The sequence below is a fragment of the Dicentrarchus labrax genome, unplaced genomic scaffold (genome assembly GCF_905237075.1).
Source record: "Dicentrarchus labrax unplaced genomic scaffold, dlabrax2021, whole genome shotgun sequence".
Taxonomy (NCBI): Eukaryota; Metazoa; Chordata; class Actinopteri; family Moronidae; genus Dicentrarchus; species Dicentrarchus labrax.
In genome coordinates this window covers 3,710,137-3,723,919 of record NW_026136724.1, presented here as the reverse complement: position 1 = coordinate 3,723,919, position 13,783 = coordinate 3,710,137, and the positions used below count along the sequence as shown (strand labels likewise).

Below are 13,783 nucleotides of genomic sequence, written 5' to 3'. Positions count from 1 at the left end.
ATTACACAATATGGACAGGAGAGATGCAAGAAAAATGCTTGGCTGAACTCAAACCGTGGATGTTGCAGTTCATGGTTGACATCTTAACCACTAAATTACACATTATTTCCTAATATGACTCATCTGACTGGCAATTGTATTTAACTTTCCTTTTAACATGTATAAATAAAGCTTGTTTTGCTGTCAGTTGAAACTGAACACAAAAAATATAATTTAGCCCTTAATTTTCACTGTTCCAGATTATTATGCAAATATGATTTCAATTATATAAACATTTGATTTTTAGTTTTTCAATGAAAGTTTTCAATTGCGCTGCTTCCCATGTCTGTTTAGATCACTGACATCAATCTCAGACAGGTCTGGTAATTAGTTTGCCAGGTGAGCCTAATTAACGGGAAACTACTTAAGGATTATTCCATTGTTCCACATTATTAAGCAAGTCACAGGTTTCATGCAATACAGGGAAAAAAAAGATCTTTCTGCAGATGAAAAGTGTGAAATAGTGCAGTATCTTTCAATAGGTATGAAACCACTGGATATTTTACAAAATATTAAGAGAGATCATCATCCTGTGAAAGGATTTGTGGCTGATTCAGAGCACAGACGGGTTCGTTCAGATAAAGGCGTGTCAAGGAAAGTTTCTATAAGGCTTTTTCTATGCTTCAAACTGAGAAAATCAGTGTTTTCTGTCATCTAAACTATTGCACAGTTAACAGCTGTGTTATCCCCTTGCAGCCTCAGCACCTCCATTGCCTGCTCCCGACCCATGCGTAACCCTTGATTCCCTCTGCCTACCTGAGCAGCGTGTGGCGGCTACGGTGCTGAACAGCTGTGTCTGGCAGGCAGCACCACATTGTCTCACCTGCTTGGCTGCCACAGAGCTGCTGCTGCCAGCTCTATCTTTCTATACTGAGTTTGCCTTTGATAAATACCATACAATAAAGCTTTGTTAACATATGAAAGGATTCTGTCCACAGAAACGCCAGAGAGCTTTTAATCTGAAGCAGATACAGGAGGTGTATATCTATATGTATATGGTATGTGAGAAAAGGTGTATATGTTATTGTATGTATATTGTCGATATGAGCCGACCATTTTCACTCTTTATTTCTGCTGGGAACCACGCACAGCTCACGGAAAAAATAAGCGAGACCTCGACTCTCTAGCGAAGCGTCACTGCATCCACAGCTGAGACGCATGACTCAGGCAGGCAGGGATAAAAAAGCTAGACGTTCTGTCCCACACACACACTGCTCACGTAGGCAGGGAGCCGGAAGTGTTCAGGAATTTGTAACTGCCAGTAACCAGTTCTCACAGAATACTTTCAGGAAACAGGCCACAGGTGAGCAGGACAGGGCCGAAACACTCAAAGTCACTGTTCATTTTTCTTTATTCTTTCAATTTGGTAAATGTCACCTAAGCAACTTCTTACTTTATTAGTAGTGTATCTAGAATAGTTCATTTGTTTACATTGTTTGTATTGTGCTTTATTACGTTGTTTGAGGAAACTATAAAGCTAGGTAACTCCATACTTCTGGACACAACTGTCCCCATTGCAAATAAGGATAACGCAGTGCCAAAAACTGCAGTTCTTAGAACGGCCACATGAGGTTTGCTATTGAGTCAGTCTCCATAAGGCCCTATATTAAAATGCCCAACTTAATAGCAGAAATAAACATGTTTACAGACTGGTAGAAAAAACAGTTTTGATCTATATAGCTAATTTCTGCCATGTTTCTACAGAAGTCCACAACAGACAAACCAAACACTGGCTCCAGATAGGGCCGAGGGGTTGTAAAATGCAACTTCATCGCTAGATGTCACTAACTCCTACACACTGGCCCCTTAACTATGCACCAAGAGAACAAACCACAGAGAGGGGGGGATGAGGACACAGATGGAGTTAATAAACAGTTGAGAAACATCCTTCATTCCACTCTTGGATGGCTACTTCAGTATAAGTGTGTGTGTGTGTGTGTGTGTGTGTGTGTGTGTGTGTGTGTGTGTGTGCGCACGCGTGTGTGTGTGTTGCAGTGATCTTAATTGAATATTGATAAGTGAGGCGAGCACACGGGGTAAACAGCTGTGACTGGTACTTCATCATATGTGTATGTGCATCACTCATTATCAGGCCCAGCTGGTCCTCCAAGACGAGTCATCAGACAGTGACCGCACACACACACACACACACACACTCACGCACGCACAAATTCCTACACACTCACACTTATTACAGTAATTGACAAACAATTTTGACAGAGATCAAAGTCACCAAAACTGTGTATGCTGCGGAGGGGGATTCCCCGGTGGCTTTGGTGTTTGTTCAGTAAAGAGGCCTCAGAATATCTGATTTATTCATCACAACTAAAACAGAGCCGTCCCACAGAGGGGTCTCTACCTGGGTAGGCCAACATCTTCATCCGGTTGCCGTGACAACAGAACCCATCGTCTTAGTAACAGAAGTCAAATGCAGAGTGTTTATGGAAATGGCTTTAGAAATGACTGGAATTTGTTTGGGTGAAAGGAAGAAGTGCATATAGAGGCTTTACAGTTGCGTCACAGGTCTCCTAGCAACCACAGTTGGTTCCATGATGGAGGTCCATTGCAGGATTGAACGTGCATGAATAATGGCTAAATATACTGATGTAAATATACGTTGACAAGGTTGATTTGTTTCTCACTGTGGGTTACTCTGACACAGTCCTGTCTCATTTTGGCTGGAATCATATTGTTGTTGCTAGAAGTCAGTCACTTTGGACACATGAACGGCTGGTACAAGAAAATAGCAAAGAAGCATATGCACAGAAAAAAATGTCATGATGTACAAAGAGGGGGACATGGATGGACTTCAAATAAATTTGTATTGTGTGGACTGAAGGACATGGGCTGTTAGAGATGTTTTCTTAAACAGCCAACCCAGAAACATACAGTTTAACACGTGTGTCGTCAGGATAAGGACAGTGCTGATAGCCCTCAGGCCTTCATTTATCCAGAGAGGATTTAGTACATTTTCTGCATTTTACAACATTAACAGCCTGGTTTAATATGTGGAACACAAGCAGCACAAATAGAGTCAATTCTGTCATGCTTCCTACGTAGAGCCTCAATTCTGCCAGAGCTGGCCCCACAAACATGCTGCTGCCACATGAATCACCGCCTCACACACACACACACACACCACACACACACACACACACACACACACACACACACACACACACACACACACTGATGATGCTGTGAGTCATGTCAGTGTTTACATTTCATTCATTTTTTCAAAGCAAACCTGTGGAACTGTGACTTTACAGCAGTAATAGATGTTAAAGCAGGAATTCACTCACATACCCTAACGCCATCAGTCTGTTTTGTTCAGTGCTTTCAGGAAGCGATGCTGCATGCAATTCACAAGGAAGTATTCACATTCTTTGACCTTAATTGAAGAGAAGGGTTCACCTGCAGACTCCACAACACACCCCCAAGATAACTGCATGGATTAAAAGTACAGTGTGCAGCATTTAGTGGCATCTAGCAATGAAGTTGCAGATGGCAATTAAATTAATACAGCTCAGCCTTCCAGGCGTGTATGGGAAACTACAGTGTTTGGTTTGTTTGTTCTGGGCTACTGGACTGTTTTGAGTATTTTGCACACAGTAATTTCCCCACTGGCCGCCATATCATCAGGTTATTCAATATATAAATTGGCTGTGAAGAAAGCAATTATTTCCATTTTATGCTACTTTGTACTTATACTCTACTACTTTTTAGAGGGAAATATTGTACTTTTTACTCCATTACATTTATTTCACACCTTTAGTTACTTTTAAGATCCTCTTACAGATTTGACAACAATGATAATATTATGAGTAACCTGAAAAGACACATTTAACAATCTGCGACAATAATGTAACGTTATTTAGCCAACTTAATCGCCTGGTGAACAAGCAAGCTAGCTGGAAAATGACGTAACGTTGGCTAACGTTATTGAAGTTAATTAATTATGTCTCTTCCTGTCAGACTTAAGTACTGCTTGTGCCCAATTGGACTCACATAGTTTAGAGTTACAAATAGTACATGTGTACTTTGACGTCAAAATGTTTACCTGCTAAGCAAAACGCGTACAGATTGGCAGGTCTGGGTTTGAACTTTGGGCTAGCAGGCGCTAACAAAATAAGTTCATGCAGTTCATTCAAGAGACGTAAGCTATTTGTACCATTGACTCCTGTGTCATAACTGTCTGCAAACCACTCCTCTTTTATACTATATCTCAGTTTATACTACAGAGGGGATTCAATAAAAGTACATGGTGCAGCTAACAAATATGTCCGTCTCCAGCTTTCTGTTCACTCAAAGGTTAGCAATGTAAAGACTGCTTGCTGTTGGTCAACGACACAAATTCACACGTCAAAGTTCCCCAAGTTGAACACAAATGATTTACTTTGTTGATTATGGCATCATTTGCCTTTTGGAATACTGGTGTTACAAACTCTTGAGTCATGTGGTCAGTAATGGTGGAAAAATACACTGTATGTAACCTTGAGGCTTCACAATTTTTTTCCTTCCTCATAAAACGTTTTCAACGCCTTTTTTCTGTTTTGTTGTTGCATTGCTCATATCCACGCTAGAAAAGAATTTGTATAATTTGTACATTTGAGTCCACACCATACTGGTGTATCAAACCATTCCACCATAGCACCCCTATTAGGCAGGACCTTCACATGGTAGCTTTAATATATATATAAGCATTTAACTGTAGCTTAATGCCAACACTCACTGTAGCTGACCACCAATGAAGTACAAATTCCTTGTTGCAGCTTTTAACAACGAATAAGTAAAACATTTAGGTGATTGGGGGGAACTCACCTTATCTTTGAGATGCTTCTGTATCTCAGACAGGGACATGGAAGTGTTCTGTGGACCACGCCTGAGAGAAACAAATACACAGACACACACACACACACACACACACACACAAACACACACAGTTAAAGCATGTTCAGCTGCTGCCACCAAACGCCTCAAAATGCAAACGCAGCGCCATATTTCTTTGTTTCGAAAGGTCCGCTGTGCTGCTGGAGGAGAGAAGTGTGTGTGTACCTCACACTGCTGCGGCTGCTGCAGGCTCTCTGGGCCGCGGGAGCTCGTCTGAAGCTCCTCAGGAACTGCATGTAGTCCATAGTTTCACCGCTCCTCTCACGTACCTACAGCAGCCATAAACACAGAAGATGTATAAACAAGTGGAGCCACATATAGAAAACAACACGGCTTTGAGACTGATGATGATGAAAAGCCAGAGGAAAAACATTACTCTACATCCAACTTGCACTAAAACCCACTCCAAACTTTTCAAACATTCCAGTAAAAGCGTCTGAGCTAATGGCACATGTAATGGCGTCTCCGTGGAGACAAGAAGAGCGGCGTGGTGATGTGGCTGGCTGGCGTCAGGTGGGTTGAGCAGTAATTTTCAGGACGCGGCTGTTTGGGGAATAAACTAGGTGCTGTTCTCTGGAACGGGGCACACCTGGGGAATGCAGCCGCATGCTTTTGTTCTGACCTTGTACTGCTTTACTCACACACACGCATGGGCACACACACTCCTAAAGGCAAGCTGGTAAAGAGTTGGCACATACCTAAACACACAAAATCAGAGAACTAGTTTCTACAAAAAACACACACACATTCAATCAAGAAGACAAATACTCAGCATGCACATGCACACACACACACACACACACACACGTATACCTATTTTGGTGGCTCATAATCAAAGTACAGTCCCTGTTGCCCTGCCCTACATCCTTCCATGGTGTAATCCAGTGCAGCGGTCCCCAGCGGAGCTCCTAGCATTGAGTCTTATTATAGACACCACACCGTCCAATTATCACCACTATCAGCAGCCACGGAGCGTAACACACAGCCCCCAACCTCAGGGTAGGAGGGGGCCCCCTCCGTGCTCTATATACCTGTGACAGTGTTGTTACACCTGTAGTTCACTTTGAGGCTGAAGGTGAGACGGAGGTCAGCGGCTGATGGTAAGGAGGGTGGAAAGGTTGTTAAGACATGTTAAGATCACCTTTAAATATCAGTTTAGCTTTATTTTGTCATTGTTTCCACAAAGGTTCTTTCTCTAAACGGGAGCAACAAAGCATTAATCAAGATTATTTGTATAGATTAGAGGAACTCTCTGTAAAATAGGCATCTCAAGTTTAAATATATTAACTGTGGTAAGACAAACTACCATGTAAACGTGTGCAGATATCTGACTGGTGTGCAATATTCGTAGATATCAATATATCATCACAAATCATGTGGACTAATATTGATTGACAGATAGAACAAAGAGTGGAAAGCAAAAAAGCAGGAAAGAAGTTGAGTAGTTTTTAATCATTATTATTATTTATATTGGCTCCATGCCACTATTGTTTGTAATGATCCAATGTTTAATAAAGGAGTGTATGCTGAAGCACATGGGACTTATTGTTTTGTTCTTTTTTACTGTGGCATCGAATTGGGTATTGAGAATGGTAGAAATTCACTGGTAGGCTATTGGTATTAACTACAAAAGATCTGGCATTGTGGTATTCCTATTAATATATGTAATATACAAATATATATATATATTTAATATAAAGCGGGCCGTTTAAAAAATGACGTTGCTTTTTGCTGGATCGATATTCACTGAATTAAACACCGACTTATTACAGTTAATTCACTGTCTATTGTGTGTGTGTGTGTGTGTGTGTGTGTGTGTGTGTGTGTGTGACTGTATTTTGAGTTTTCAGGTCGTTACCAAAGTAACGGCGCACAGGTCTGCTGTTATGTTGCCTAAGTAGACTGTGTTTGAGTCCGCAGTGTTTTAGGGTGGAACCTCAACGAGTTTTAAAAATGAGTTTCTACACGGACAACTTTAAGAGAGGCGGAGACAGCGAACCGCCATAGAAAACACCTGCGTGCTCCGTTAGCCTAGCTTCATATCGGTAAACTAGCATGTCAAATAAAAATGGAATACTCGCTTTAAAACTGCGCATACACACTGAACCGAGCATTATGGCAACAAAGGACAAAATGTATGACATGACAATGCGTACCTGTGCGCAACACTGCCTCCAGCCGGCGGAGGCGAAATCACAGGAAGTGAACATACAATTAACAAAATAAGAGCCCCCCAAAAAGTAAATAAATAAATAAAAATAAACTATATACACAGAAACCACAAGGGATGGATTATTGGTGAAATGACTTTAATACAGGGGTGGCATCTATAGATGTATATTAAAGCTATGGCCATGTTTTTGCTACATATATTAATTGTGTTGTATGTTTATATGTGTACTGTGTGAGCCACATCAAATAGTAATTTCCATTGTCTTATTATTGACAAAGTTTTTCAGAATGATTTCATTTCATTTTAATTCATTTTTTGATGAACAGTGGCCACAATGGCCAAAAGTGTAAGTAATAGTAAAGCTTGCCATATGTTTCAAAGGTGTAGCCAGGTACGTGAAAGGTTTGGACTATCTCAAACTTTCTTTTTATATTTTTGACAAATGCCCCTATCTAGAGCCAGTGTTTGGTTTGTCCCTCCTGGGCTACTGTAGAAACATGGCAGTTCAACATGGTGGACACTGTAGAAGGTGACTCTAGAAACGTCTCATTTTAAGGTAACAAAAACACAGCGATTCTTGTATTAGATGTTTATACACTGATGAAAACATAATTACCGGTATGCATATTATATTAAATTTCACATTCACTTTCACATTTTCCAGATTTCAGATTTGTGACTGACTGACCCTAACAGGTGTGAGGCTCGGCCTACTGTAGAAGGTGAGTGATTTCAATCATTAAACCGCACACACACACTGCAAGATGACTTAGAGTAGGTTGACAGTCTCCCAGAAAAATGTGGGTTCAAATTAGGCTTTAAATTGTAGAGTGTGTCTCCAGAGAGGTAGGTGGGTTGCTGCAACATTTAAGAGGAATCAAAATCAATTCTTATCCCACTGAATAAACACATTTAGCGAGGGAGGAGGCAGAGCTTGAGCTCTCTCTCTGATGCTTTGGATTTTCTCTGTCTTGCTCTCTGCGAGAGTCTGGCTGTCTGTCACAGATTTGTCAGCTGTGATTGCCTTTTTGTCCGTCAACCCCCCTCCATCCCTCCTCCTCCTCCTCCTCCCCATTAATCTCAAGTTATTCAAGCAACTTCTCTTTTACAGGCCCTGCTACCGATGGACATTTAATAATCGATCAATAATTAACAAAAAAAGATCTTGTTCTCTTTGATTAAAAAATGCTGCATGGGTGAGAGTGATACCTAGATAAATAGCAGAAGAAAAAGAAGAGATGCGGTGGTGGTGGGGGGGGAGGTTGTGGCATCTCACTCCCTCAAGCACAAAGCAACTTCCACATCAGAATGTCACCAGACCAACAGCTGCTGCTCCAGTTATAGTCCTTTAAAGTAAACTTTCCACAACTCTCCAGAAAGCACACACATTCACCCACACAGTGTCTTTAATGAATAAGGCGGTGAGTGGGAGAGGGTGGGGTTGTGTATTGGTGAGGGTGGTGGGGGGTGGAAGACACAAAGTGCTGATATTATGGGAGGAAATCTGTGCGGGAAAGACAGGCAGTCAAACTGTCAGGCGTGAGCGCTGAGACGGAACAAAGAGGAACAGTGGAGACGATTACAGTGGCGTAGCGGAGTGACAGAGGCGTCGTGCACACAGATGAAGATGAAGGGAGAGGGGGGAATTACGCCACCACGCACAGACCTCAAACACACCACACACACTCACACACATACACACATGTGCATGCTCAATTGATCAATGCCAGAGAGTGGAAGCTTCCTGGTACAAAGGCCTCAGCACTCTCATTAAGCCTCATGGATGCAGAGTGATGACTTCCACGTCAACAAAATCAATGCTCCTGCTTTTTTTTGGTAAACATCTGCAGGCTACTGATGAATGTATGAAATATAACATAAAAGAACGGGTCCTCAGGCTGGTTCAGAGGAAAAACTCATGCCAGCCAACGCAATTGAGGTACAAATAAATAACGTCTGCTTTAACAGCTGCCAGAATCACTTCTCCTCTGACCAGTCTCCACGGCCACAAAGGATCATTTGTCAATGTCAGCTGCCTGGAAAAGCTAAAAAAAATCTTCTACTGCCATCTTCTGGATGATGCCTCACATAACAATACAGATAGAATTCGGAATACATATTTCAGGCCATTTTTTGAGGCCCCCTTTCACACCCTGTCCAAGTGTTGCCCAGATACAATCAGCTCAAACTGGAAGTGTGTTACAGTAATGATGTTGGGGAGTCGGCCCTGTCTGAAGTGGCTCCCCAAAACTCTAAACTCTGTTGAATGAAATTTCAGACTGAGCTTCAAAGTTATAACCTTGCGAGGCAGCTGGACTTGCAACATCACAAATCACAAGCTCACTTGAGAATCCATCTTGCCAGGCTTCAAGCAACAACCTCTGTGGCTGGAAAATAAAGCCAAGTAACAAAGGAAGCAACAAAAACTGCATTTTAAAATGCCCAACTTATCAGCAGAAGTAAACATTTACAGCCAAGTACAAAAAACTGTTTTTAATTATACAATCTACGGTCCAGATCAATAAGCTTACTACTGGCAGCTACAGCATGAGCTACTGGTGTGGTTTAATGTTTTAAACATTAAAGAACCTAACAAGGTGAATGTAAGAAAAGACTGTTTGCTCGAACTGCTAAAGAGATTAGCGTAGATGCTGCAAGTGGAAGAGTATTTCTTCATTGAAAGAAGAGCAAAGAACGGAAAATTTCTTATGGGTCCAGGTCACAATGGTAGCACGCTGAGCAGTGTTCCCCAGAAGTCCTTCTTCTTATTCATCCAGCTTCTCCTTGGGGATTCCTAGGCAGTCACAGGCCAAATGGTACTCTGTGAGCTTCTCCCAGTTGGATTACTTGAATGTAATAGACCCAGAGGCACAAGATATATCTATGTCAATAAGTCCTATACAGTGAATATTTTCCTCACTGGGGCTTCTAACAGGAGTTTCTTTTCTTTTGGGAGTCTGACACACTTTAAGGTAATTGCCAACATCAAGGTGAGAACCAGACCTTTTGAAGGTTGGTCCTTTAAACCAGTGGTTCCCAACCTGTTTCCAAAAGGGACCCCTTTTCTGTCATTGAGTAAGCTGACGACCCCTGACTCAGTGACATATTTTAATAATATTTCCTGTTATATTCAAAGCTGTACAATGAACCCAAACAGAGAACTCAGTAACTGCAAGACGTTTTTGTAAAATTAGTGAATTGGATGAATTTTGAGCAGATTATTTCCTTTTAAGGGAATCATTTTATACAATTCTCTGGACTGTATTATGTATTTTTTTAAATCATTTTTTAACAGTCATAAATACTTATTAGGCTTCTTTTTTGACAAATTCAGCGTTTTCTAGTCCCTGGCGTTCAGCTAGATAATTTACTTAACAAAAAATGCAGAGATATATGACTGCTATAGGCTTACTGTGTATATTTTTCTAAGTTTTCTTACATCCCTTAAAATCAAGAAGGCCTTGCGACGCCCCTAGGTTGGGAACCACTGTCAAGCAGTGGAGGATCAAATGGTAAACGGATCCTTTCTTCACATGAAGTAGTTGCTTTTTTTTTCATTTACTAAATGTGGAATTTGTGGCATTTCTTAGGGAGAGTGTTGTGGTTATGCTGGTCAGTGTTTGAACCAGAGACTTTCAATGTGAACTAACTCATCAAGGAGAAAAACGTAAAAGAAACTGTTGAAATTCAGCCACTATGCAGTAGAAAAGTCAACCATCTACTAGTTTCTAGCTGGATCTGCCCATCAGATCAGACTGAATTACCAGTTGTGTTTGATGCAAAATGGCCATGACTAGGAAAGCTGCAAGATGTCCCTTTATTTCATACAGTTCTATATACTGACAGTAGGTGGCAGCAATGTATCATAAACATAACGCCAACTTAATCTCTGTGCTTAATTCTGACATTGAAAAGTGAATAAAAGGAGCAGTTTAATTGCTGTGTGAACCCCCTTTTTGTCCCTTTAGTACACAAAGCTCTCTTTTCTTTGTATGATGTTGCTCTTTACTTTTCTTACTTTACATTGCAAATGTTTTATGAGATGGATGTATTCAGTAGTCAGACTTCAAAGGGACAGTTCACGCCAAAATCAAAAGCTACAGCTACAGTTGGTAAGACAATATATGTTTTTTTGACTTTGGGGTGAACTGTCCCTTTAGGAACATATATGATATGTGTACCTTTTTTCACACGGTAGGTTTAATGAAAGAATATAATAATAATAATCAAATCTACCTTCTATGTTCCTGTGTCTTTTTTTTAAAGTATCTTGCTCGGCTATAGCTTTAGTTAGTTCAGTTTGCCACTGTGTAACACAGGTATCCAAATGTTCCTCACAAGCACCCACTGCTTTCCCTATTTCTAGTAAGGACCTCACAGGAGTGTGTGGAGTGAACCTTTTTCTACATGATGTCCCACACTCAACTAACTGATAAAGCAGCCACCTTGCTGAAGGGCTTTATTTCAGAACCCTCTCTAACCTCTGACCCCCATGTGGACAGAAATGAAGGTGAATGTCCCGCTCACCTCATGGAGCACAGTGTGGAGCTGGCTCTGGCTGACATGCAGCAGCCTCTCTAGGACTCTTTTGAATTCCTCTTTGCTCACCAGCCCTGTCCCATCAGGGTCCACCGCCATGAAGGCTGACTTGATGTCTGCCAGTCTGCTGTGGATCAGAGGCTCCACCTGCTCCAGGGTGAGCCGTCGACCTGGATGGTACGTCACTGGGTGGACTGAGGGGGTCAGATGAGGATGAAAAATTGAATGTCACTTTGAAGCTACTTTAAAGAAATACAAATAAATAGTTTAGCAGGGAGGTTAACGATTTTGATGGCGGTGTAACTCTGGTAAGTTCATTTTTGTTTTAGAGACAGCGTGGTAATGAAGCAATGTCTTTTATGAACAGCATCTTAATAAAAGAAGTAAAGCAACATACACAGTCACTCAATCCCATAAATTAGATGAACTGTTGAATGAATAATGAAAACAATGAATTGTTTTAGTGCACTTAAATTTGTGCACCATTTTATTATTGGTGATATAATTCCAGTTTGTTCTATTGACAAATTTTCCTAAAGTTGGAAGATCATTGCAAATGTATGCAGCATTATTGCTTAAAATTCTTGTTTTTAATAAATGACCACTGCCTAGAAAGTATGGTTTTCTTATAACAGTGAATTAAAATAGATAAAATTTGTTTTTTACATTGATCAACAGAGAAAAAAAATTAAATGTATTGGTATTAATGGATTATAACTGATGTAAAGCATTAGTAAACATTAACACAGCCATTAGTTACAACTTTGGCTGGTTCACACACTAGGCCAGGCTACAATAATTGTGCAGAAGACCCAACTGACATTAAAAAATGTCTAATTCAGTAAAAAAAACATAATAATTAACCATTCATTTGATTAAATAATATTAAAACTCTAAGTGCAAAATAGGTAAATATAGCAGAGGAAACTGAAGGTTGAAAAACCACTTAACCTACTTCTGTCTGTGTGGATCCATGTCTGCCTGGACCCCCCACCTGTCTGTCTTCCTCCTGTGTAGGAGTGTGTGGTAATGCTCGGAGCCGTTTGAGCCCGCGAGCCAATGACCAGTGGTCCCAGTCCAGAGTGAGGGGGCAGCAGCTTGGCCATACTGTGGTGAAACTGGTGTGTGTGGAGAGCCAGGAGGGTGATAAATGACACTGAGAGGGTGGACTGTGGTTGCTAGTACACATGAACATGACTCTCTCTCTCTCTCTCTCTCTCTCTCTCTCTCTCTCTCTCTCTCTCTCTCTCTCTCTCTCTCTCTCTCTCTCTGCGTGTGTGTAAGATGAATCAGCAGTTGTCATGTCTGAGCACAACATACTGTTTTCAACTGTTCAGTCTGGTTCTGTTGCCTCCACCTGCTATTGTCAAACCACTACCATCACCATGGATGTAGGAAAACAGAATATTTTTCTTTGAAATGTTCAATAACAAGACATTTAATGAAAGAAACCAACTCAAAAACCAGTGGTGGAAAGTACATGTATTGAAGTATTATACTGAATTAAGTGTGCTTTACTTGAGCATTTTCAAGGAAAATGTACTTTTTACTTCACTACATTATACAGTGATATTTGCTATGCAAGTTAAGATGAGCATATAAAATACAATGCATTAAAGTCCCGTCCACACTTGCATCAGTATAAAATATAATCATATAGCACATATATATCTTATATTCTGCTGCCAAATGACAACTTTAAAGATCCTCTTCATACATGTGTTATTTATATTACAACTTCCACATTACATATATACAAATAGTCTGCTTGGAACTATAAAACCTATAAAGTCCATTCTCTGTGGATGTGCACTGGTGGCTTCAAGTTTCTACATCACACTGTACAAGTTGCGTACTGGACCAGGCTTGACTTCCATTGACATTTTAGTTTGGTTTCACGGCTTATCAACCTCATTCCAGCCAGCAGGCAGCTGTTTCCAGCTAAAAAGGCCACTGTACGCTACCTGCTCAGCACCACACAGCAGATAGATAATGTTAGTGACTAGCTGGTGAAACAGTTAGTAGCTAAAAAAAACTTTTTTATCTATGGGAACGAAAAACACAGCTAAAAATGAGTGAATATTGGACTTAGAGTCTGTGTTGTGTCCATAGCTTGTCTCTGCTGTTTTCAAGTGGACAAAA

At 40.8% G+C, this 13,783-nt stretch overlaps 1 protein-coding gene across 1 annotated transcript in view; it reads right to left on the bottom strand.

Moving 5' to 3' along the window:
- The window catches only part of efcab6 (EF-hand calcium binding domain 6), a 54,679-nt gene extending 41,880 nt beyond the window's left edge, over positions 1-12,799 (bottom strand). The window contains exons 1-4 of the mRNA XM_051393144.1: positions 12,597-12,799; positions 11,630-11,835; positions 5,095-5,198; positions 4,861-4,921 (exon numbers count right to left, since the gene is read on the bottom strand). Of these exons, the coding sequence (XP_051249104.1) occupies positions 4,861-4,921; positions 5,095-5,198; positions 11,630-11,835; positions 12,597-12,747 (522 nt within the window). The 5' untranslated portion in view covers positions 12,748-12,799. The remainder of the gene's footprint in view (positions 1-4,860; positions 4,922-5,094; positions 5,199-11,629; positions 11,836-12,596) is intronic.
- Positions 12,800-13,783: the final 984 nt, after the last annotated feature.